At 38.0% G+C, this 22,514-nt stretch overlaps 1 protein-coding gene and 1 long non-coding RNA gene across 2 annotated transcripts in view; one reads left to right on the top strand and one right to left on the bottom strand.

Annotated features, from left to right (window-relative positions):
• Nucleotides 1-6,869: 6,869 nt before the first annotated feature.
• The window catches only part of LOC122048775 (inositol hexakisphosphate and diphosphoinositol-pentakisphosphate kinase VIP2-like), a 117,004-nt gene continuing 101,359 nt past the window's right edge, over nt 6,870-22,514 (bottom strand). Inside the window, exons 28-30 of the mRNA XM_042610298.1 lie at nt 8,387-8,554; nt 7,446-7,520; nt 6,870-7,361 (exon numbers count right to left, since the gene is read on the bottom strand). Of these exons, the coding sequence (XP_042466232.1) occupies nt 7,101-7,361; nt 7,446-7,520; nt 8,387-8,554 (504 nt within the window). The 3' untranslated portion in view covers nt 6,870-7,100. The remainder of the gene's footprint in view (nt 7,362-7,445; nt 7,521-8,386; nt 8,555-22,514) is intronic.
• LOC122047441 lies at nt 18,221-20,981 on the top strand. The gene is made up of 4 exons (XR_006130537.1): nt 18,221-20,359; nt 20,499-20,579; nt 20,689-20,743; nt 20,922-20,981. It is a non-coding gene; the product is annotated as an uncharacterized LOC122047441 (long non-coding RNA).

The raw sequence follows: 22,514 nt of genomic DNA, 5'->3' as shown, positions 1-22,514 counted from the left end.
CTGTAGAACAATATATTTTTAAAATAAAATACTTTTAATCTAAACTACTACAATAATATTTTATTACAGCTGTTTACACATTTAGAATGATAATAATTTATTTTTAAAATGAAATACTTTTGATCAAAACGTACTACTTCAAAAATTATTAAAATAATATTTTATTTACAATTTACTATCTAAAATACCTCATTATATTTCATACAAAATCTTTATCTTAAATCAGCTTTTACTAAAGACTCTTGTTATTTTATTTATAATATAATATCTAAAATGCTCATATTGAAGTAACTTTCACTAAAGTTGCTTACACGTATTTAAAATACTTATCTTGAGGCAACTTTCACTAAAGTTGCTTACACCTCTTGAATTGATGCCGGGATAACCTTCCCTTCCCATGAATGAGGTGGTTGGTAGGTCGGTTGAGGTTTTCAAAAGCGGCCTCTAAGGCCAGTGCTCATCTTTGTTGCGCACCCTTTCGGAATATCATCGCTCCAAAAGATTTCTATTGTGCATCCTTAAGGAAGATCCCTACTCGAGAATATCTCCACAATACCTCCTTTAGGAATATTCCCACTTAAGAACATCCTACCATGTAACATCCTCGCATGAAAATATTCTTAACACACCCTTTCTTATTGGCCGGATGCGCTTGGATAGTTTCATTCGGATACGTAAGTAGTAATAGTCACCTTCATGAAAGAAGGGTTATGGAGCCACGGAGGATAGTTAAGACTCTAGGAGTAATGCATTTTTATGATGGAACAGCTTTGGTATATAACTACTCCAAGGTAGAACACTCAAATTATTGGTGGAATGTTATTTTGATAAATTTTAAAAAGAAGGATATGTCCTTTTAATAATATGATAATTAGGTTTTTTTTTTTTTAAATTTTTCTACTGAACTTATTTGATAAAATACTTTAAAAAGTAATTCATAATGTGTGAGATTATGTATGAGTTTCATGTGAACATGATTTACTTGCAAAGATTTAGTCAATCCAAACAAAGAAAATAAAGATCACAAATATTTGAGTTGACCGAGCCCATCAATAGCGGTTTAGTTGGTGTGATTTTGTGACACTGCCAAATCTTCCAAGCCAGTGGGTTAAGTAGAAGCTAAGGATCAATTGATATTTTTTTTCCTTTACTTTTTGACTTTTTGTGAGAAAAGAAAAACATATATGAGTGGTTTGGTTGGGTGTTAATTTATGCTAAGTCATCGTGAAGGAGGAGTGACATCATCTCCTCTCTTAATTAAAGACTAATGGATAACTTAGTGGCAACCACCTAAGTAAGGACAACTTTTAAATGTTTTTTTTTTGTTAATACATCTCTTTAGCATAATTCTTTACTCTTCCGGTTAGATTTAATATATATATATTTTAAAAAAATCTATGAGCCTAGCATAATTTATAAATTTTACATAAAAATAGAACATTTATTTTAGTGTGATATCTCCGGGCGATGGTACAATGATAGGGCGCTTATGTAGTCTCTCAAATGTGTATGATTTGATTCTTAGTTACGACATACTGCAGGATATTTTCCTTCAGTGGAATGATAAACTTGGAATATTGAGTTGGGTTGTCCATTGTAAGAACTTCTAGATTTATTTTGAAGGTCGATCAAAAATTTCCATGGGTGGGACTAGTCAGCTCGAATGATTAGATCGATACACGATGATAGCTAAAAGAAACTACTTAGCAAGTTATATGCTCCATTGATATATTTAGTTTAAGTTATCATGCATAACCTTAGTTATATGATTACTACGTAATCACATAATCAAGATTATAGAAAATACAACTTAATTGAATATTATTTGATTCCACCCTAAGTAATAATATAACCTAATTTAATATTTAATGTATTATCCCTTATTTCAATTTGATATTTTATTTTTTTACGAATAAATTTAGTTAATAATATTAATTAATAAGTTGATAATATATAAAGTAAACTTATGTATTTTTAAAATATAATTAAAGCTTTTTATCTTTTTCGTTTTTACCTTTTTGCTGATTCGCTGCTTCCACCCATGCGATTGTTGGTGCCACCTCCTCCCTAAGCTGTCGATCCCACCTCCTCTGCAAGTTACCGACACTGCCTCCTCTACAAACCACCAGCGCCGTCTCCATGTCGTTGCCCATCATCATGTCCTCTTCATAGTAGGACATTGTTCAGAGGTGATTGATGGCACCACCTCCTCTGCAAGTTACCACCGCTAGCGCTGCCTCCTCCGCAAGCTACCGCCGCCGCTCATCCCACCAAATAGGCTGGAGAACAAAACCTTCTCCACAAGCTACCGCCGTTGCCACCGCCACCGTCTCATCCCACCAAGCCACCACCGGTGCAGAACGAGTCGTCCCTTTATGCGCCCCTCCCTGCCTCTTCTCCTTCCAAGCCTAACAGCTGCCTGCCCTCCTTCGTACGCAGAACTAGGAGGGTAATTTTGAAAAAAATATTATTGTTAACTTCGAAATGAAGAAAAATCCTATGCTTTCCAAGGTAATCATATTCCCCCTTTTGTTGCTGTTTTAGTGATGTGGTAGGCATCGTTCATTCTTGAGAATCACTGATTATCTAAACCAAATAGAATTTTCGTTAATAACCTTGGATGAATAACTAAGGTTATCAAACATAACCCCCAACTAAAGGCACCCTTAGGTTGAGTTTGTTTACATTATTATGTTTAGTAAAAAATTTGTATACTATATATGTAATCTTTGATTACAAGGGTAATTACATTCTTTTGTTTTATGTTCATTATTTTTTTTATAAGTAATGTCATTTATATTATTATAAAAAGCTACGTTTGGTTAGGAGTAATGTAATCAAGCTTATAATCTAATAAACTTTGTAATGTAATATAATTTTGATTATATTACTATATTTGGTAATGTAATGTATGCAATATTTGATTACAAGGGTGATTATATTTTTTTATTTGGCGTTCATTATTTTTTATAAGGAATGTAATTCATATTATTTAAAAAATAACAAAAATATCCTGCGACCTCTACCGGAGGTAACGGCCGGTGGCAGCGACCACCACACCTCTACTGGCGGTAGTGCCGGTAGTAATGTCGGTGATCGGCGATAGGCGGCTAGCGGCGGCCGATGGGGGTGGCTTGCAACAACGCCTAGAGGCAACGACCAATGATGACCTACGGTAGTGGCAACATATGACTGCGCCCGAAGGTGGCGGCCGATGGTAGCGACTGATGGTCAGCAGTTGGCAACAACATTCGGAGGCAGCGACCGACCACCGACAGCACTGCTTGGAGGCAACGGCAGAAGCGATATCAGTGATCGGTTGATGCTGAAAATGAATTAGGGGTATATTTGATATTTAAATTTTAGTTAAATGGTGACATTGTAATGTAATCGGATTACATGGTATTGGCCTTGTAATACAGATTACAAAACTTTATTACCTTTCGTAATCTATATTACATTACATTACAACTTTAAAATTGTACCAAACAAAGTAATTAATATTGTAATGTAATCTTCATTACATTACAAGGCGGATTACCAGCTACCAAATGTAGCCCAAATGATAAAAATATCTTGCGACCTTTGCCAACAACGGTTGGAGGCTAACGGTGGCGGCGATGGCGAATGGAGGTCGGCGGCGACGGTCAATTGGTGCAAGAAATAGACTAAGGGTATATTTAACATATTAAATCTTAGGATTGTAATGTAATCCAGATTATAAAAGTTTATTATCTTTTGTAATCCAAATTACATTATATTACAGATTTAAAACTGTACCAAACAAAGTAATCAGCCTTGTAATGTAATCCTGATTACATTACAAGGCTGATTACTCCTCACCAAATGCAGCCTTGAAGAAGTAATAAGAGGACAGAAATTTGAATTTCAAATGAGATAAATATTTTAGAGGTCGACTTCTGAATATACATAAGTCCTACTCTAAATTTACTCAATAAAAAAAATGATAAACCTAGTTAATCTCATTGACTATCCCTGGGGTGGCCGGCACGACCCCACGGAAGTTTCCCATTGGCCACCAGGGCAAATCGGGAAGCGCAGCGCGACGGCCAACCCAGAAGCCCAGCGTCGTTTGGTTGCGCGCCCCAATTGGAGGAAAAATTCTTGCAAATACGCTATATAAATTTACTCAATACATGTGGCAAAAGTCGATTCACTCGTCCCAGCATCCCCGCCAACCCGTCCCTAGGCCAACACGGAGGATGTAAATCACGGATGACTACTAGCTATTAGTGCAAGTGGCCAAGATATGGGGGAGGGCATGCTCGGACACGCCGAGTTTTGACCCTAAGATTTCATGTGATAACTCCCCATGCCTCAACCATCACACAGAGCCATAACTTCCATGAGGCTAGAGAGGCAACCACCTCAGGGCCCAACCCAATGAATGACCCATTTTTTTTAATTATATTAAAAAAATATGAGAGACATAGATCCTAAATGGTCGTTAAATCGATTCTCACGGCTCCGAGTTACACACCAACGCATGACTCTTCTTTGCACGCAATTTCTTCTCCGATGTTGCTCTTCTTTGCACGTGATTTCTTCTTCGGCGTTCTTTCTACCAAGGCACAGATCCACGGAACAAGAGGTAATCATAATCTTCTTCTTCGACCATCTTCTTCGTCTTGCAACACGTGACACTAATTGTAACCTAATCATGCAACAAGGATCGTTTGTGCGACTTAATCGCTTTGATTCTCGCAGTGGCTATCTCACTCGATGCGGGCTGGCGGTTGACCTTTGCTTGCATGACTTAATTGCGTAGTACGGGGCTGTCACACGCTACCTCATTCACTTGTGCGAACTACGACCTAATTGCATGGTGGTTACTACTTGTCTCCTTACTACTGCCTACGGCCACCGTATTGGTCTTAGTGTTATAGGATACACTAAATGAGCTATCAATGTTATGCATTGAGAAAGAAAGAGTTCGACAATTGAATTATGCAGATTTGATAAATATTTTTATCTCTAAAATAGCTAGACGAGTAGTGTTTATATAATTGTTTTAAATATTTATTAATTTTTTATTGATGTAATATATTTATTTTTAGTTTATTTATATATTTAGTATATATGTTATTTGTAAATTGAACTTTATTATTATTTATCGTAGCAAAAGAGTCATTTTTTAATATGTGCTTCAGGCCTCATCGAACACAGGTACGACTCTGTTCATATTGCCCCGAGGAGACATCCGTATATGAGCTAGATGGAGGAGAAAGACAGTCTAATTTCAGAATTAGTCGAAGAAAACCCCAACATCTAAATTATATTTTAAAAAAACTTAAACAGTGATATAATACTTAGAAAAAAAGATTAAGAAAATAAAGTAAAAACTAGAGAAATCAGAATTTGTAATATCCAAGCCCCTATATATAGACTTCAAATAAGTTCTCATCCAACCTTCATAATCTTTATTTTGTTCTAGTTCAATTGGCTATTTTGTTCCACTAATCGATTGATCTTTGTTGAGCAACTACATTACTAGCTTCTTTATTTGACACTTTCTGCCACCACACTACTCTTTAGGCATAGGAAAGATGCTTATAATTAAAGTATCTTTATAAGAAGCCCTTTTAGTTGTAAAAATAAATAAATTATTTTATGAAATAGAATTATACTACAAACTAACTTGAAGTCAAAAGAAAAAGGTATGACTTTGATTGTAGGGAAGAAAAATCTATAAAGAGGAGGGAAGAAACCACATCATCTTTGAAATTAGAACATGAAAATGAAAGAAGACTTAAAATGAAAGGTAGACCTAAATCTAAGTGTTATTTGTTTGGAATGCAACAGGAAACACTATAAAAGAAAAGTGTCAAATAGGTATTTGACTTAGTGTTTAAGTTAGAACAAATATGTTAACTTTATATAATGTATTAAATAGGTCAAAATTAATCAAATACTTATTACTAGACGAAGTCTAAGTAGCTTAAGATTGAGTAGCCACTTAATAATTATAAAACTTCAACAGGTGTTGATAATTTAAATGTCTTACAAAACTTGATTGTGGAAGAAGTTTAACAAACACGCGCGAGGGCACATAGCCAACACGAGTCTTGTGCAAAGAGTAACAAGAGGAAATATTTGAGAACAATTTGAGTCTTATCCAGTCTGTCTGCGGTGAATGGATAAGCGAATTCATTATTTCTAAACTAAAATTGGTGGGATGAGGTTAAATTACTCGTGAAGGTGATATATATAGATATAAAATCCGAGACGCCTCTGTATGTGAGAGGTACCCGCCGTCCAATGTGGATGTACAAGCTAACACGTCTCTCTCTCTCTATATTTATTGCACATCCGTAAACATCCAAAATATTTTTTCAATTTATTTTTTTTATATTTAATATTATAATCTAATCCTTAAACTTAAAGATTAAAATTTATTGATATAACGGGCTTAAAAAATAAATAAATAAATAACAGCGATATGCCACCCACGGATACCGCCCAGTATATACTGGTCACTAATATTATCATGGGCGAGGTGTCCTTTATTTATGACTTTATGGCGTCCTCTGGTTCATGACAAAACACATCATGAGTGGGAGTATCCTTCATAGGTGACTTCACAGGGTCCTCTAGATCATGACAAACAACATGTTCAATAATAAATTATCTAAAACACAAGCATCCCGGTTAAAACATTAAAATTACAATCGAGGTATAATTCATTTCAAATCAAGCTATAAATTTGTCTGGATCATGACAAAACACATATCCTTTATACATGACTGCACTGAATCCTGGCAAAACACCAAAACCACAACGCAAGTATGATTCATTTCAAATCAGGCTATAAATCAAAATAGAGCAATATATTTACAGAAAGAATCCTTTCCAAATACCTATTCTATTAGTGTAAAATCATCACCTGCTTGTATATAGATGATTGGACAACAAAATTAGTGTAATCATTAAAAGAAGCGAAAAAGGAAAGTTATTGTTAAAGAAAAATGGTGGTTATTCAATAGAATAGTTGTTCTTCATAGGTTTTGAGGGATGCTTCACTACATGTTTGGAGAGATGGACTGAAAAAATTGCCTAACCGTAAAATGGAGAAAAAAAACTCATTGCTTGGTAGCATTGGTTGTGTTCTTGTAGAATAGTCTAACCAAACGTTCAAACATTGCACCACTCCTAGAGAAGTAACCAGTGAAGGTCTGTTGGAAGGAAGGCGGTGGGAAGTCCTCCGCAGGCATGGCAAATGGACGAACCATCTTTTCAAATTTGTCCAATGTCAGGCAAGCACCAGCCTCTTGCAGCCTCTCCGGTGCCATTATGGGCAGTGTGTGCTCTTGAAGAAGTGAAGAAACTTCCTTATCAGAATTCTGCATTGAAATTATGTTGAAAGAATTTGTTATTCATCTATGAGCATGTACATTTAATTAATATATGTTGTTTAACCATACAACCTCAAGCAGCTCTAAATTTGCACCATGACTGAAACTCATCTCTATCCTAAACCTTTTTGGATCTTCTAAGGGTACCTGCATATTGAAGGGAGAAACAAATGAAGGTTGCCCAGTTTCATACTGGTTACAAACATTCAATAAAATAAGACAATTTATATAAACTGAACAGAAATTAGAGTGCTAATATAGTAGGCAATCATAGCAGATAAAAGCATAATTTTCTTCTTTAACATGAAGAAAGCATTTGAATATTACCTTTTCTACTAGGAGAACATATTCAATTCAATATCCTTCTCTCTGAAGAGATGGTTCTTCTATGTTCTCTAGGTTCCCATCAGTATGATCCACATAAATGTTAAGTACTAATATTTTGTAAAGTTCCTTTCAACAAGGTGTAAAGATAGCAATTAAAAAAATCTCTGATCTTCTTTAATTTCATTTCGTTCTTCCCTTTTTCACTCAATGAACGGCATCTCGGTTGTTCAGTCCTAGATAATAAATTCTTTTGTAATAATTCCTGTCTAGTTGTTATAAAAAATTCCGTACTCTTTGATTGAAAAAGAGTTTGCAAAGTCTGAGACATTTCCCAACTCTTGCCTCTACAAGTCAAACTTAGAAATGACCTGAAGACCATCAACTGAAAACATAAATTCCAGACAAGGAAACAAAAGAAATTTTTTTTTAAAAAAAACGTATCCAAAGTAGATTATAATCTCACAGTGGCTTCTTATAAACCATTATTAGGAAACAGAAAATTGTTCATTCAGTATTATGGTTGTCACCCATGATAGCAGATATAAATTTAAAAAATCAATGCATCCTAGATTATAAATTCTAAGATTTCTTTCAGTTTTAACTAGGCTACATAATAAGCAAAGCTTAAGTTGTATATGGAAATGTTAAAGAAAAGTGCACAAAGTTTAATTCAAATAAATCCATACCTCTGTGTTTTCGAACATCCTTAGGACAATATTACTCATGTAATCAAGCTCTCTAGTTAGAAATAGCTTCTCCAAAGCACTGATGGACACAAGGCTATCCTCTCCATATAGGGACTCATCCAAGTTACAATATCGGAGAACATTCACCAGGGAATGTATATGCGATTCCTGTAATTTGAGAGGTAGAATATGAAAACTGTGGGTAAAGAACAAAAATCTACGCATTAGCAGACATTACAGCATAACATAGACAGCAAATCCTGATAAAAATAAGAAAAGCAAACAAACTGAGGATTCTTTGCAATGGATCCAACTAAAAACCAGGGCATTGATCAATAGTTAATTACCTGACCATATTGAACTGGATTTAGCTGAACTCTCCTAAGATTTTATGGTCCTGCTTAAATCTTTGTAATGTATCTACAAATTACTTTGGCTATATGACTCAAGATTTATGGTCCTATTTAAATCTTTTGAGTATAGCATGCTTGTTTGTTTGAGGGATGATACATAATACATGGGCCAATTGCTGTGGATATTTGAAGTATCATAAGCTAACATTAGGCCTCAAGAGATGAGTGTTCCTTTTAAATTTAATTGGCTAAGACCACTTAACCTAAGCTTGGGTAACCTCAAATCTACTATAACCAAATGCTGAAATCCAACAAGTAAATCATTATTTATAAAGCCTCTGGCTTGGGCCCACGAATACAACACCTGCCTAAGTAGAACTTGAAAGGAACCACATGACTATTGCATATCACATATGAGTTATTTGGTTCACCTCGATCAATTTAGATGGAACATTACAAATCCTAAGCTACTTTAGTTCTAGCTTGTAACTTGCAAATGTCAACTATAATAGTAATTTTATGAGTGATAATCACTTTATATCTTAATTATATGTATGTGTTAAAATAAGTATAGGGGTAGTTTGGTCTTTTGGTTTATTTCTTATTTTCTATATAAAGGCCTAACTCGTGGTTCCTAAATATACACGAGATTTTAGGTTTTACTTTGTACATGGTATCAGAGCGAGGTTAAAACCCTAAACCTAATTTCCTCTCTCACCGCGTCTCTCTCTCGCCGCGAGCATCTCCTCGTCAGCGTCGCGCCTCTCTCTCGCCGCGAGCATCTCTCTCGCCACGCCATCTCCCTCGCTGCGAGCAGCTCCTTGCGCTGCGCCCGATCTTCCTCCACCAGCGACGCGGTCTTCCTCCGATCCCAGCCAGCGACGACATCTCCCTCTGCGCCGCCGCCGCCTTCCGTTCTGTCTCCGTTCGCGCATTTCTTCTCACGCGAAGCTAGGGCCCGCGAGCTTTCCCTGCGCCACCTCCTCTTTCTTTCTTCTCTCCGGCCGGAGGCTTCTTCGGCTCTCTCTGCTCGCGTCGGCTAGGGCACACGACAGGTCCGGTAGAGGATTGAACACCGCTCCCGGATTTGCTCTCTCCTGCCCACAGCGGCTCTGGGCTCTGCCGCTGTTGGTTCTCCTGCCACATATAGCCTTTCCAAAACAGATCCGGTGCAGTTGTCAGCTAGTTTCCTGACACGATCAGTGCTTTCTTCTTCTGTGGATTGGTTGCTAAGCAAGCTCACATCAATATATTCCAGCAGTCTGGTTCACAACTCTATTCATGGCTACATCTGGCGCCCCAAAGCCAGATACCTCAATCTTTACCAACCATATCACTGCACCTCTTTCTTCCGAGCAGTTGGATGGTAAAAATTATATCTCTTGGGCATCTCACATTGAGCTTTGGCTTGTTGGACAGGGTTATGAGACACATCTCACTCAGACTGAAGAAGATGTTCAAGTCGCCGATCGTCTGTGGAAGAAGGTTGACGCTCAGTTATGTTGTATTATCCGAGCCACCATCCATTCATCTCTTAGGAATGTCTTCCGTACTCACAAAACCTGCAAAGCTGTTTGGACACAAGCTCAACAACTCTTTACAAACACCTCTCGGCGACTCTATCAAGTTTGTGAAGATCTCATGATCATCCTCAGCGCCTATCAGATTAAGGATTCAATGTCAACCTATCTGGGTTCAGTCTCTAGCCTTCTTTGTGACTTTAATGAACTGCTTCCACCTGCGGCCGATCCTGTTGAAGAGCTTGAAAATCGAAAAAAAATTTCATGTCTCTGGCTTTATATGGTCTACCCACAGAATATTCTCATGTCCGTGACCAGATCCTCGGCAGTCCCACAGAAGCTACCATGGATAATACTTGAGCGACTCTTCTCCGTGTCCCGATCAAAGTTTTGACAATGCCTTCTTCTATTCCTGTCGACTCGTTAGCTTTGATCTCTCGACACAAAGGATCTCCACCTCGCAAGGGTGGTAAAGGACGTCCTTGGTGTGATCATTGCCACAAACCGGGACACACGATTGATAAATGCTGGAGTCTGCATGGTCATCCTCCACGTGTTGCTCAGATCGTTCAGAGCTCTGTTGCTTCTTCAACTTCCACTTCATAGTTACCACCTGATTCGACTCCAACACCTTCCTATAATGATTTTCTGAAATGGTTTGAAGATCGTCATCCTTCTGGTTCCACTGCTACCATTGCACACGCTGGTACTTCCTTTGCTGGCATATCTCATTCTTCGGGTCCTTGGGTTCTTGATTCTGGGGCAACCGATCATATCACTGGTAATAAATCCCTATTTTCTTCTCTCACTACTTCTGGTACTTTACCGATGGTCACCATGACCAATGGTTCCCAAACTCAATCTCAGGGTATTGGCATTGTTCATCCTTCTTCATCTCTTTCCATTCATAATGTTCTTTATGTTCCCGGCGCTCCCTTTAATTTATTGTCGATAAGTCAACTTACTCGATCTCTTGATTGTGTCATTTCTTTTACTAACACATCTGTTTTTTTACAGGACCGGAGTACGGGGAGGATGATTGGCTTCGAATGTGAATCCCATGGCCTATATCGGCTTCAACAACCCTCTTTTGTTGGTTCGGCGGCAACATCTCCACTACTTATTCATGCTCAGTTAGGACATCCAGGTCTTAATAAGTTGAAACAGTTACATCCTAGTCTTTCTCACTTAGAGTCTTTATCTTGTGAGTCGTGTCAATTAGGTAAGCATGTTCGTAGTTCTTTTTCTCCACGCATTGAGAGTCGGGCTATGTCTCCTTTTGCTTTGGTTCATTCTGATGTTTGGGGTCCGAGTCGTATTTCTTCCACAATGGGGTCAAGATATTTTGTTACTTTTATAGACGATTTTTCCCGTTGTACATGGCTATATCTAATGAAGGATCGTTCAGAATTGTTTTCTATTTTTGAATCCTTTTTCCTTGAAATAAAAACTCAATTTGGTACTTCCCTTTGAATTTTGCAAAGTGATAATGCACACGAGTATTTGTCTACTCAGTTTCGTACCTTCTTGACATCTCATGGCGTGTTGCATCGCACGTCTTGCCCTCATACCCCTCAACAGAATGGGGTTGCAGAACGCAAAAATCGTCATCTCCTTGAGACGACTCAGACTCTTCTTCTCCATTCTCATGTCCCTCATCAGTTTTGGGGTGATGTCGTACTTACTGCGTGTTATCTCATCAATCGCATGCCTTCATCCACTCTCCAGGGTAAAATACCTCATCAGGTACTTTATCCACATCAGTCCCTTCATCCTCTACCACCTCGGGTCTTTGGTTCTATATGTTTTGCTCATGCTCTTGATCCCGGCGTTGACAAACTCTCTCCCCGGTCTCATAAGTGTGTTTTCCTTGGGTACCCACGGTCTCAGAAAGGGTACAAGTGTTATTCTCCTACCCTTCGTCGGTACTTCATCTCTGCTGATGTTACATTCTTTGAGTCGGTTTCTTTTTTTGCTCCTTCCGCTTCACAGGTCGAGGTTTCTCCCTCTCCACCTGCGCCAATGACTATCTTTTGTCCTCCGGAGGCGCCTCTATCTTCTCCAGCCTCGCCTCCTCCTTTGCAGGTTTATCAACGTCGTACTCGTTCTGCTTTGCCGCCGGCCAACACTGACACTGCTGTGGGCACATCTTTGGAGCCAAGTCCTTCGTCGTTTCCTCCGGTCTCATTTCCTGACCCTGATGTTCCTATTGCACTTCGAAAGGGTATGCGTTCCACTCGTAATCCTTCTCCTCACTATGTTTCTTTGAGCTATCATCGTCTTTCCCCATCCTATTATTATTGCCCGTCTTCCTTGTCTTCTGTTTCTCTTCCAAAGACTGCAGGTGATGCCTTTGCTCATCCAGGATGGAAACAGGCTATGCTTGATGAAATGAGTGCCTTACAGAGCAGTGGGACTTGGGATCTCGTTCCTCTACCTCCTGGGAAGTCAGTGGTTGGTTGTCGATGGGTGTTTATGGTAAAAGTTGGTGTAGACAGCACAGTTGATCGGCTTAAGGCTCGTCTTGTCGCTAAGGGCTATACTCAGGTATTTGGATTGGATTATGGAGACACCTTTTCTCCTGTTGCCAAGAAGTCTTCTGTGCGTCTTTTTCTGTCTATTGCTGTAATTCGCCATTGGCCCCTTCATCAATTGAACATCAAAAATGCATTCTTACATGGTGACCTGCTCGAGGAAGTCTACATGGAGCAACCTCCGTGTTTTGTTGCTCAGGGGGAGTCTTCTGGTCTTGTATGTTGCTTGCGGAAATCTTTATATGGTCTCAAGCAGTCACCCAGAGCATGGTTCAGTAGATTTAGTACCGTAATTCAGCAGTTTGGCATGACTCAAAGCGAGGCTGATCATTCTGTTTTTTATCGCCACTCATCTACTGGTTGCATCTATGTAGTGGTTTATGTTGATGATATTATCATCACAGGTAATGATCATCTTGGGATTTCACAAGTAAAATAACATCTTTTCAAACATTTCCAGACAAAGGATCTTGGCAAACTCAAATATTTTCTAGGGATAGAAGTGGCACAGTCTAAAGATGGGATCATTATATCCCAAAGGAAGTATGCAATGGATATTTTGGAAGAAACAGGAATGTTAAACTCAAAGATAGTCGACAATCCCATGGATCCTAATGTCAAGCTCCTACCAAATCAGGGAGAGCCTTTTTCAGATCCTGAACGGTATAGGCGATTGGTAGGGAAACTAAGCTACCTTACTGTCACTCGTCCGGATATCTCATTTGCAGTGAGTGTAGTAAGTCAGTTTCTTAGCTCTCCATGCAAAGAACATTGGGATGCAGTGACTCGCATTGTTCGATATATCAGGCGCACCAGGAAAGGGTCTTCTATATGAAGACAAAGGACATACTCAAGTCGTGGGATATTCTGATGCAGATTGGGCAGGATCTCCCTCTGATAGAAGATCCACTTCTGGATTTTGTATATTTGTCGGAGGTAACCTTGTTTATTGGAAAAGCAAAAAACAGAATGTTGTGGTAAGATCCAGTGTAGAGGCAGAATATCGAGCTATGACTATTGCTAGTCAAGAACTTATATGGTTAAAACAGTTGCTTCAGGAACTAAGGTTTGGAGAGGTTACACAAATGTCACTCATATGTGACAACCAGGCCGCTATGCATATTGCCTCAAATCCAGTCTTCCATGAGAGAACAAAGCATATTGAAGTTGACTGTCACTTTGTCAGAGAGAAAGTCATATCTGGAGAAATATCTACTAGTTTTATCAACTCAAATGATCAGCTAGCAGATATATTCACTAAATCACTTAGAGGTCCTCGGATTGACTACATATGTAACAAGCTTGGTGTATATGATCTATATTCTCAAGCTTGGTGTATATGATCTATATTCTCAAGCTTGAGGGGGAGTGTTAGAATAAGTATAGGGGTAGTTTGGTCTTTTGGTTTATTTCTTCTTTTCTATATAAAGGCCTAACTCGTGGTTCCTAAATATACACGAGATTTTAGGTTTTACTTTGTACATGTTATTTATGTTTATGATAGGTTGTTAACTAATATATAAATAATATTTGCATTTTAGTCATTTTTATCGATATAAATACTCTTTGCCTATATCTCTACAATTGCAGTTGGTTGACAAGCTACAATAATTCATCACAAAAAATAACACTAAGAAAAACTCAAATTTTCAAATCACCAAAGAGGAAAATATCATAAATCCTAACCCTTTTATAAACTCAAAACAAAATTAAGTCATCAAAAAACCTTAACTTGTCTATAAAAATTATAACAAACTTTTAACAATTCTTAAAAATTTTAAAACTTATATAATTTTTAAACTCTAAAATTTAAAAGAAATTTCTAAATTAATCCCCGATACCAAAACTACATCATTCTCCCTGAACAATAAGAATTTAACCCAAAGTGAGTTGTCAACATCTTCTTTGGTCATCATCTAAAAGCATAACCAACAATAGAGTTGCTAAGTTTGTTGAACATGGTTTCTTCATTATTATTCTTGGGAGGCCTTTCCATTGAGTGAGAAACTTGTAGATCCTTGTCTTTACTTTGTGCCTTGAGAACATTTTCATTATCACATATTGCTGCAACATTACTCTTAAGTGGCCTGCTTTGAGTGAGTTGTTTGGTTTATTTTGATGTGTTTGATGTTGGGCTTAAGTTAGATTTATTTGTGATTTTGATGTGTGCATCATGATGCAAGGACTTGGTAGAGTGCACATGGAACTTGAGAAGTTCGTGACTCGATGTGGTTGAGTTGTTTATGACTTGTAACTAGATACACAAAGATGATTGACATAAGATAGTATGAAACATTTAAGGGATTAAAAATTCATGATAGGATGGACTCTAGGACTTGGAGCATAGAGTAATTGATGATTTGATGTTTTGACAAAATGTAACGAGGAGAGCTCGTTGATGATTGGTGGAGGATGGCTTGAAGCATCCGAGAAATCTAAAATTCATAAGCAAGGTGTGCTCTAGGTAGCTTGATAGGAAATGGACTCCATAGTTGAATAACGAAGGATGACACACCTAAACAAGCTTGGAGGGCTTAGTACATTGAGGGATTGAGGTCTTGACACAAGGTTAACTCGAGGGCAACATTAAAACATCAACAAAGTTGAAGATCTGAAAGCTATATGAGTCGTAAGAGATCACGACTGAAATCATTGGATTCACACTTTCATGCTACATCATTGAAGTCATATGTATAACTAGGCAGAAGCTTACACTACCAAGTGACTTGTAGAAAGCCTTTGACCAAAGGGTAATAACTTCCTATTTGAAACCAGCGATTAAGCTCAATCCCAACTTTGTGTAGGCTTACAAGGGTGTAAACCAAGTGAAGTCAGCATCTCTGAGCAGATTGAGCCGACTAGAGGTGATTCTTAGTTGACTGAAGTATTTAGTTGACTTAAATATAAGGGTTCAAAGAATGTATTATTTTAGTTTGGGCTCCAATCGACTGTCCAACTAGCTATTGGCTGAAATATGACTACTTATACCCAATTAGTTGATCGAAGGTTGTTTTCATTCAACTAAAGCTGAGCAAAAAAAGTTTTTGGAATCTTTTCTATATAAGTGTGGAGGTTGTTCGGCTTGAAAAAGTTGCACAAAAACAAGTGTAATCTTGAGGTGACCTAGTGCTCAAGTTAAACAAAGCTCCAAAGGCTTAAGACTTGAAGAGAAAATTTTCTTATATAAGCTCTTAATTACTCTTCCCTCTTTGATTACGTTGTCAATTGGTATTTAGAGATGAAATCATTTGGTACGAGGTTTTCTGTATCTCTAGTAATAAAGATTTTCTTAGAGGTTTTTTAGGAGTGATTCACCTAATGAGGCCATAGAATAGAAGCAAGGTTTCTAAACACATAAAATTCATTATGTTAAAATTGCCTTAGTCTTTATTATTTTAATTCATTCCCATGGCGCATACGACATCGACATGACCAATCAAATCCACACACAAGGACCTTACAATTCCTGACGAGTTCAATTTTTGTGTGTTTGCAAAACTTTTTTTAGGTCATTGATAATTCATCCCTCCATCTAGCTTGGAGCCATACATCACAACTATTATATTGTTTAAATTTTCAAATGACCTAGTTATGATATCTAAAAATTAATAGATTTATTTTTGCAAAAGTGTATATTTAATTATCCAAACCCTCTTTCTCCCAAACCTGTTTGTTCTCCAGCTCTCCCTACATACAACACCCATGTCACTACCACCTTCATCGCTGTCATCCACGTTACTACTGCCCATGTTGTCGCTGCCAATTGCGTCACCATTGCTTGCATAAATGAAGCTGCTTATTGTGCCACCAGCATTGTTGCAGCCTACGATGGCGCCATCGTCATTGCCCATGCCCCTCCAACAACGAAGGAGGATCCCCCCTTCCTTCTTGAATGCTTATATGAAGTAGCAAACATAGAGCTTTTCCCTCTAGTTCTATAGTTTCGCTACTCACTGCCACTTGAAGCTGCCATTGTATGCAACCAACAACTCCTGCCAATCTTCTTCCCAATGTGTTTATGAGGAAAATATTAGCTGTAAACTCATGTTTACTTTTATTGCTTAAACATATTCTCCTTTATTATTTGCCCTTTTTCATATTCTAGTTGTTTATCTGTTTTATCTGTTCCTTGTTGTAACTTACTGATTAGATTACTAAGAGATAACTATAAATTATAAGAAAAGTATGGAAATCTAGGGTAGTCCGCTTAAAAGAACTAGAACTACCATGAGAAACATGATAAATTAAATTATATATATTAAGAATGCTAAACTAATCAAAATAGATAAATCATACAAGAGATCTTCGGCTGTAAGCTCTGAAGGAGTTGCTTGATTACTTAAACTAAATTTACAAATAATGGATGTAGCATTCACACCATAAAGCTTCAACTCCATGCTCTGTAAGGGTTGCATGACTACTTATGATGGAATAAGAATCAAATAAATTATTATAACTATAAAGCATTGGCTTCGTAGTAGAACAAAAGTTTTCATGAGTCATTTAACACATTTGTACGTTTCGGCCATTTTACATGAAATGTTTTGGTTTGATTGTGGGTGATTCACCTTTTCTTGTGTGAGGTGCATTTCAAGTGGATTGTGGGTCCACCCTATTTATTATATATACATATAAATTATCCTTGTTGTGATGAGTGGATTGCGTTTTGTTCACTTTTATATAAGATACTTACCAGGTAGCTTATGAGTCATTTATTCTCTTTTGTTATTCCACATATGTTGCATTCTCATATTAGGTGGATGCAATGCAAGTTGTTCACTGTTACACAAATGCATTATTTAATGGGAGGATTGTGGATTGTTTACCCTCATTATAAATTTATGTTGATTCTTGACCAAAATAAGAATACAAGATGTGTAACATTGTGACAGAAGAACCATAGGGGAAATGAAGAATTATTTAAAGGGAATGAAAGAAGAATTATGAGAATGAGTTATTATGCCATGATACTAAAAGAACATGAAAATAATTATTTATAGGGATTTATTTTGCCTTTATGATATGATATTACACACATCTTTTCTAACCCCATTTGCACTTATGTGCTTACTTTCTCTTTTTTCCTTTGACTACCAGATTCACAGGCTTGATGAGATCTTCGAGGTTAGATAGTATTATAGGATGATCTTGCCTAGATAGATAGAGTTCTATTAATATTCATTCATTTTACATTGATACTTTTATGCATTATGGTTTTTGCTTATTTTCTCATTTGTCTGCATATCTAATTATGTCAATCAACATGGGTTTTGGTGATGTTGATATTATAAGTCAAACATTGTGTCAATAATATTGTTTATATTATTTAATGAATTTTTCAGCAGTTATTATTGTTACAGGCTTGTGCATTCTTAATGGTGTCATTCTGTGATCATGATGCAGTGATGGATATTATCATGAGTAAGTTGGCTAGAGATAGAGCACTTGGGTCATGACAACAATGTTCACTTTAATTGGTATTAGAACAACGACTCTCTATTCAAGGATTACCTTTACAGCAATAACTAGAGCACATTTCACAGCACCAAAGTTTGAGAGAAATGTCAATAATTGGAAAAGAACTGAAGCCTGAACAAAGAGTTTTCTAAACAAACGGTTTACAGTTGACTCCTAAGTCGACTAACCACTCCAGTCAACTAAGGCTCAGCTCTAGTTAATTAATCTGCTTGGAGATCCTGATTTAGTTGGATTACACTCTTTTAAGCCAACATAAAGCTTGGAATTAAGCTTAATAGATGACCAAAACCAAAAACTAGTTGCTCCTTGGTTTGAGGTTTTCTACAAGCCACTAGGTAGTCTAAGTTCCTACTAAATTACAAACATCATCTCCCAATGATGTTGCCCCAAAGCGTGGAACTCTAAGATTACATTTCACTTGTTATGCCTTACAGCTTCATTGCTCCCACTATTCAACCTTTTTGATGCTTTATGTTGCCCTCAAATTTATCATTCGTCATACCCTCAATACTTTAGATGTGCCATGTCTTCGAAGGTTGCTTGGTGTAAACCAAAGTTCAATAGTAGAAAAGTGCAACACTCAACATTGGAAAAATCTCAAAGAAAATGAGACTATTAGCAAAACAATAACTTCAATAAGCAAATCCTGATCCAATAAAGATAAATAGGTGTTTAGATTTTGTCTTCTTGCGCGTAACATAGTGATAGAGGGAATGGGAGATGCCATAGGCTGAGTCCTCAAAACCCCCACTCTTCCAACTCTTTAAACAAGATAATTCTAGAAAAAAAAAATCTAGAATAGGAGTTTAGGTCAACCTAAACGGAAGTTTGTTTCTTCTCCAAAAAAAGCCCTTTAGTGTCAAAATAAAAACTTACTTAAAAGAAATTTTCAATAGACTTGAAGTTCCTAGACTTATTAACGAATTCTTTCACCTCCCTGGAATTCATTAAATGGTTTACAAACTCATGTTGACCATGACCTAACTGACTTTTCATCTAGACTTATCATTCTTCCCTGGTGAAGGAAACTCAACTCCATGCGAGTTGATATATTAGCTGTTTGGCACTTTTCAGAATAAATCTACATAAACTCTTCTTCACTTATCCATGATTTTTCCCAGTCAGGTTTCCCCATTTCACAAGTGAGAATATGAACAGATCTGATTTTCATCTCTGGCACCTGGATAACTGCTTCAATAATTTCAGTTTCTTTTCTGGGAATTTAGTTTAATATCCCTCCTTGAATATGAAAATAAACTATACTAAATATAAGAGATATGTTTAAGTCTAGAGGAAGCTCCACTTCATAAGCATTTTATTCAAATTTGTGCAGTACTTTGCATGAGCCTATATTCTTGTTTTGTTAAGTGTAAAATACCGAAAATAGGTGAATATTAATAAGGGAATTTTCCGGAATTTTTGGAAATTTTTCGGGAATTTTTCGGAGCTCGTATGGACGAGTTAACGGGGATAAAATTTGGGTTCCGGGAAAGCCTGTTTAGACTACCCATTTATGTGAGGAAAAGTTTACTTTTTCCTTTATTTCTCTTTTATTTCTTTTCTTTACTTCTTTTTCTTCTTTCCTCCGTTTTCTCTTCCTCGCCGAACCCACGCGCGCCCAACTCCTTCCCTGTGCCCTAACCGGCGCCGCACGAGCGATTCCCCTTTTTGTTCCTCTCTTCCCCGAGTGCACAAGCCCGTGTCGACACTTCTTCATCTTCTCCTTCTTCTCTCGAGCCATCCTCCGCCGCCACATCTTCTTCTCTTCTCCCAAGTGTCGGCGATGCTTGCGCCAGCTGTGCCCTAGATCCACCGCCGGCCGCAACACACAGAGCCGCTCTCTGCCGATTTCCCTCCTCTGCCCTAGACGCAGCTTGCTGCCGTCGAACGGAGCAGCGCCGACTCGCGATTTCCCTTTCTTCTTCGGCCTCCCCCGCACGGCAGAGCACCCCGGCAGAATACTCCCCTCTTCTGATCAGGAACCGTGCCCTAATTTCTGACTCCTTCGCCAGTCTCCTGCCTCAGTGTCGCTGTCTCCCTGCCCTAGCAGTGATCGCCGGGGGTATTGGGTTACTTCGACGCGAACTGGTAAGTGGGTGCCTGCCCTAGATTTTTATTTGGGGTATTAAGCCTTTGTGTGGTGTTGATGTGAGATTTATTTTGAAAGGTAGAGGTTTCTTTCGGTTCTGGCTATCTCACTGCTGATAGCTTGTGGCTGACATCGCAGGATCACGGGAGTGACCGCCATTTCCAGTGGCCACCAGTACCCTCTACTCATTTACACCGAGCTCTATTTGCCACCATAGAGGTAATGAGTTACCCTTAGTAGAGGATTTGAGTTTTGGATCTAATTTGGTTGTTGATTAGAATTTGTTGCTTGATTTGTTGTCGATCTTGATTTCATCTAATCCGAACAGTGAAGAATTCCAACAACTCTTGGATTTCAGTACAAACCAGTGGCTGTGAATTAAGGTAAAGAACATAATTATGAGACATGTTGATGTAGGTAGGAATTGGAATATACATAATTGTTTATGTGTTTGAATTAGGTTTAGGTGTTGATTTGGGATTTTCCCTAATTTAGGGTTAAAGAATTTATTTAGCTATTTATAGGAATTTAGCTAAATAATCGTATATCTATTGGATACAGGACTTTGACGCGAGACGAGCATCTCGATGTCGGATTTGGACATTCCTATTGGAGGCGGGTACTTTTGACTTTATGTCGTTTGATATACATAGTAGTGAATTTAACAAATTGCATTAATTATGTTCCTCATTCTGTTTCGGTTAATCACTACCCAAAATTTGTTACATGCTTGATTGATTGCTTGGTTTGCATCTCATGTATACTTTACCTGTTTATATATGCTTGTAGGGGTAGTGGTATACCATGCTTCACCATGTTCAGGACCTAGATTATATACCTTATCTGATCTGTGTACCGTTATTTTGATTCATTGACTTATGGTGCACTTTCTATATATATACATGGTTTAGCTCAGGATATTTTGTGGTTAGTGTCATGCACCATTTGCATGATTGCATGCTGTGCGATAGTCCGCTCCATTATTGTTGAGCACATCGTCAGTTACATGGATCTGCACACACCACCACTCATGGGTTAGTGGTCGACTCAGGCAGTGTGTGTTGCAGCAAGGACTTTGTTTGGCTCCGTTGGTCCGCTCATGGGTAGTGTGACACAACGTGTTAGCCGGCAGGGATTCCTCCCCGTCATCGTGTACCGGGAGTTGAGAGCATTGCGCTCCCCCATTTATGATTTGGGGTAGGAGGATAGGTGTACTCCGACAGCATCCCGTCCACTCGGTCACTCATCAGGAGTAGTGACGACAGAGTGTATCACCCTACCCACTCGGCCTCACTATGTGTGTGAGATGATCGGTGGCGTCGGGGTGACCAGGATCATTAGCATCATATCGATGCATTTATTGCTGTGTTTGCTGCTTTACTTATATGCTGCATATTGTTTCGATACCTATGTTTGACATCATACAAGATTTTCATATCACTCGATTGTTTGTCCTTATACCTGTCTGGTTAGTAGTTTCTCTCTGTTTACTTGGATGCATTTTATCTTTCTTATATCAGGACTCATGATTAGTGCTAGGTGTTATTTCCTACTTTGTATATCGATTGTACTGGCGTTGGACTCACCCCTCCAGTTGTTATTTTTCGAGTTGATCTTTGTCGAGAGAGTTCCAGTTGCTAGTCCCTACAGACCTCGAGGATATTATTGGTCTTTTGGTTTTCTTACATAGACTATGCTAAATTTGTTTTGTTTGATGGTATGGATATGATATGGAATTTTGTAATGTCGATGGATTTGGTTTGGTTTTTCTTTTACTACATGCCTGCCTAGACGGCAGAAGAGGTAAATTGATCTTATCGTCTGATTTGTGTTTTATGAGTGTAGTTGAGTAGGGTGGATTTTGAGTCTTCTTATCATTGCTTATTAAACTGCGTGGAATGTCTGTGTGTTGTATTTTATTTACTGTTATTATTCCAGCCGCATGTGGCTGAGTATGTGGATACGTAGAAAGTTTCAGATTGTCCGTCGTACAGGGGAGATGTTGCCGAAATTTCTTTGGACAGGGACTCCTCCGGGGCGTGACATTAAGTCCATCTACAAAATATCCATCGGCAAGGTCTGTAATTTGACTCAGAATACATCTACACACTATTTCAAAACAGATATTTCCCTGTGGTTCTTTTTACAGAACTA

Source organism: Zingiber officinale, chromosome 2B (genome assembly GCF_018446385.1).
Source record: "Zingiber officinale cultivar Zhangliang chromosome 2B, Zo_v1.1, whole genome shotgun sequence".
In the NCBI taxonomy this organism is placed as follows: domain Eukaryota; kingdom Viridiplantae; phylum Streptophyta; class Magnoliopsida; order Zingiberales; family Zingiberaceae; genus Zingiber; species Zingiber officinale.
Note: the sequence above shows the minus strand (reverse complement) of the source record. Positions and strands in the feature narration are given on the sequence as shown.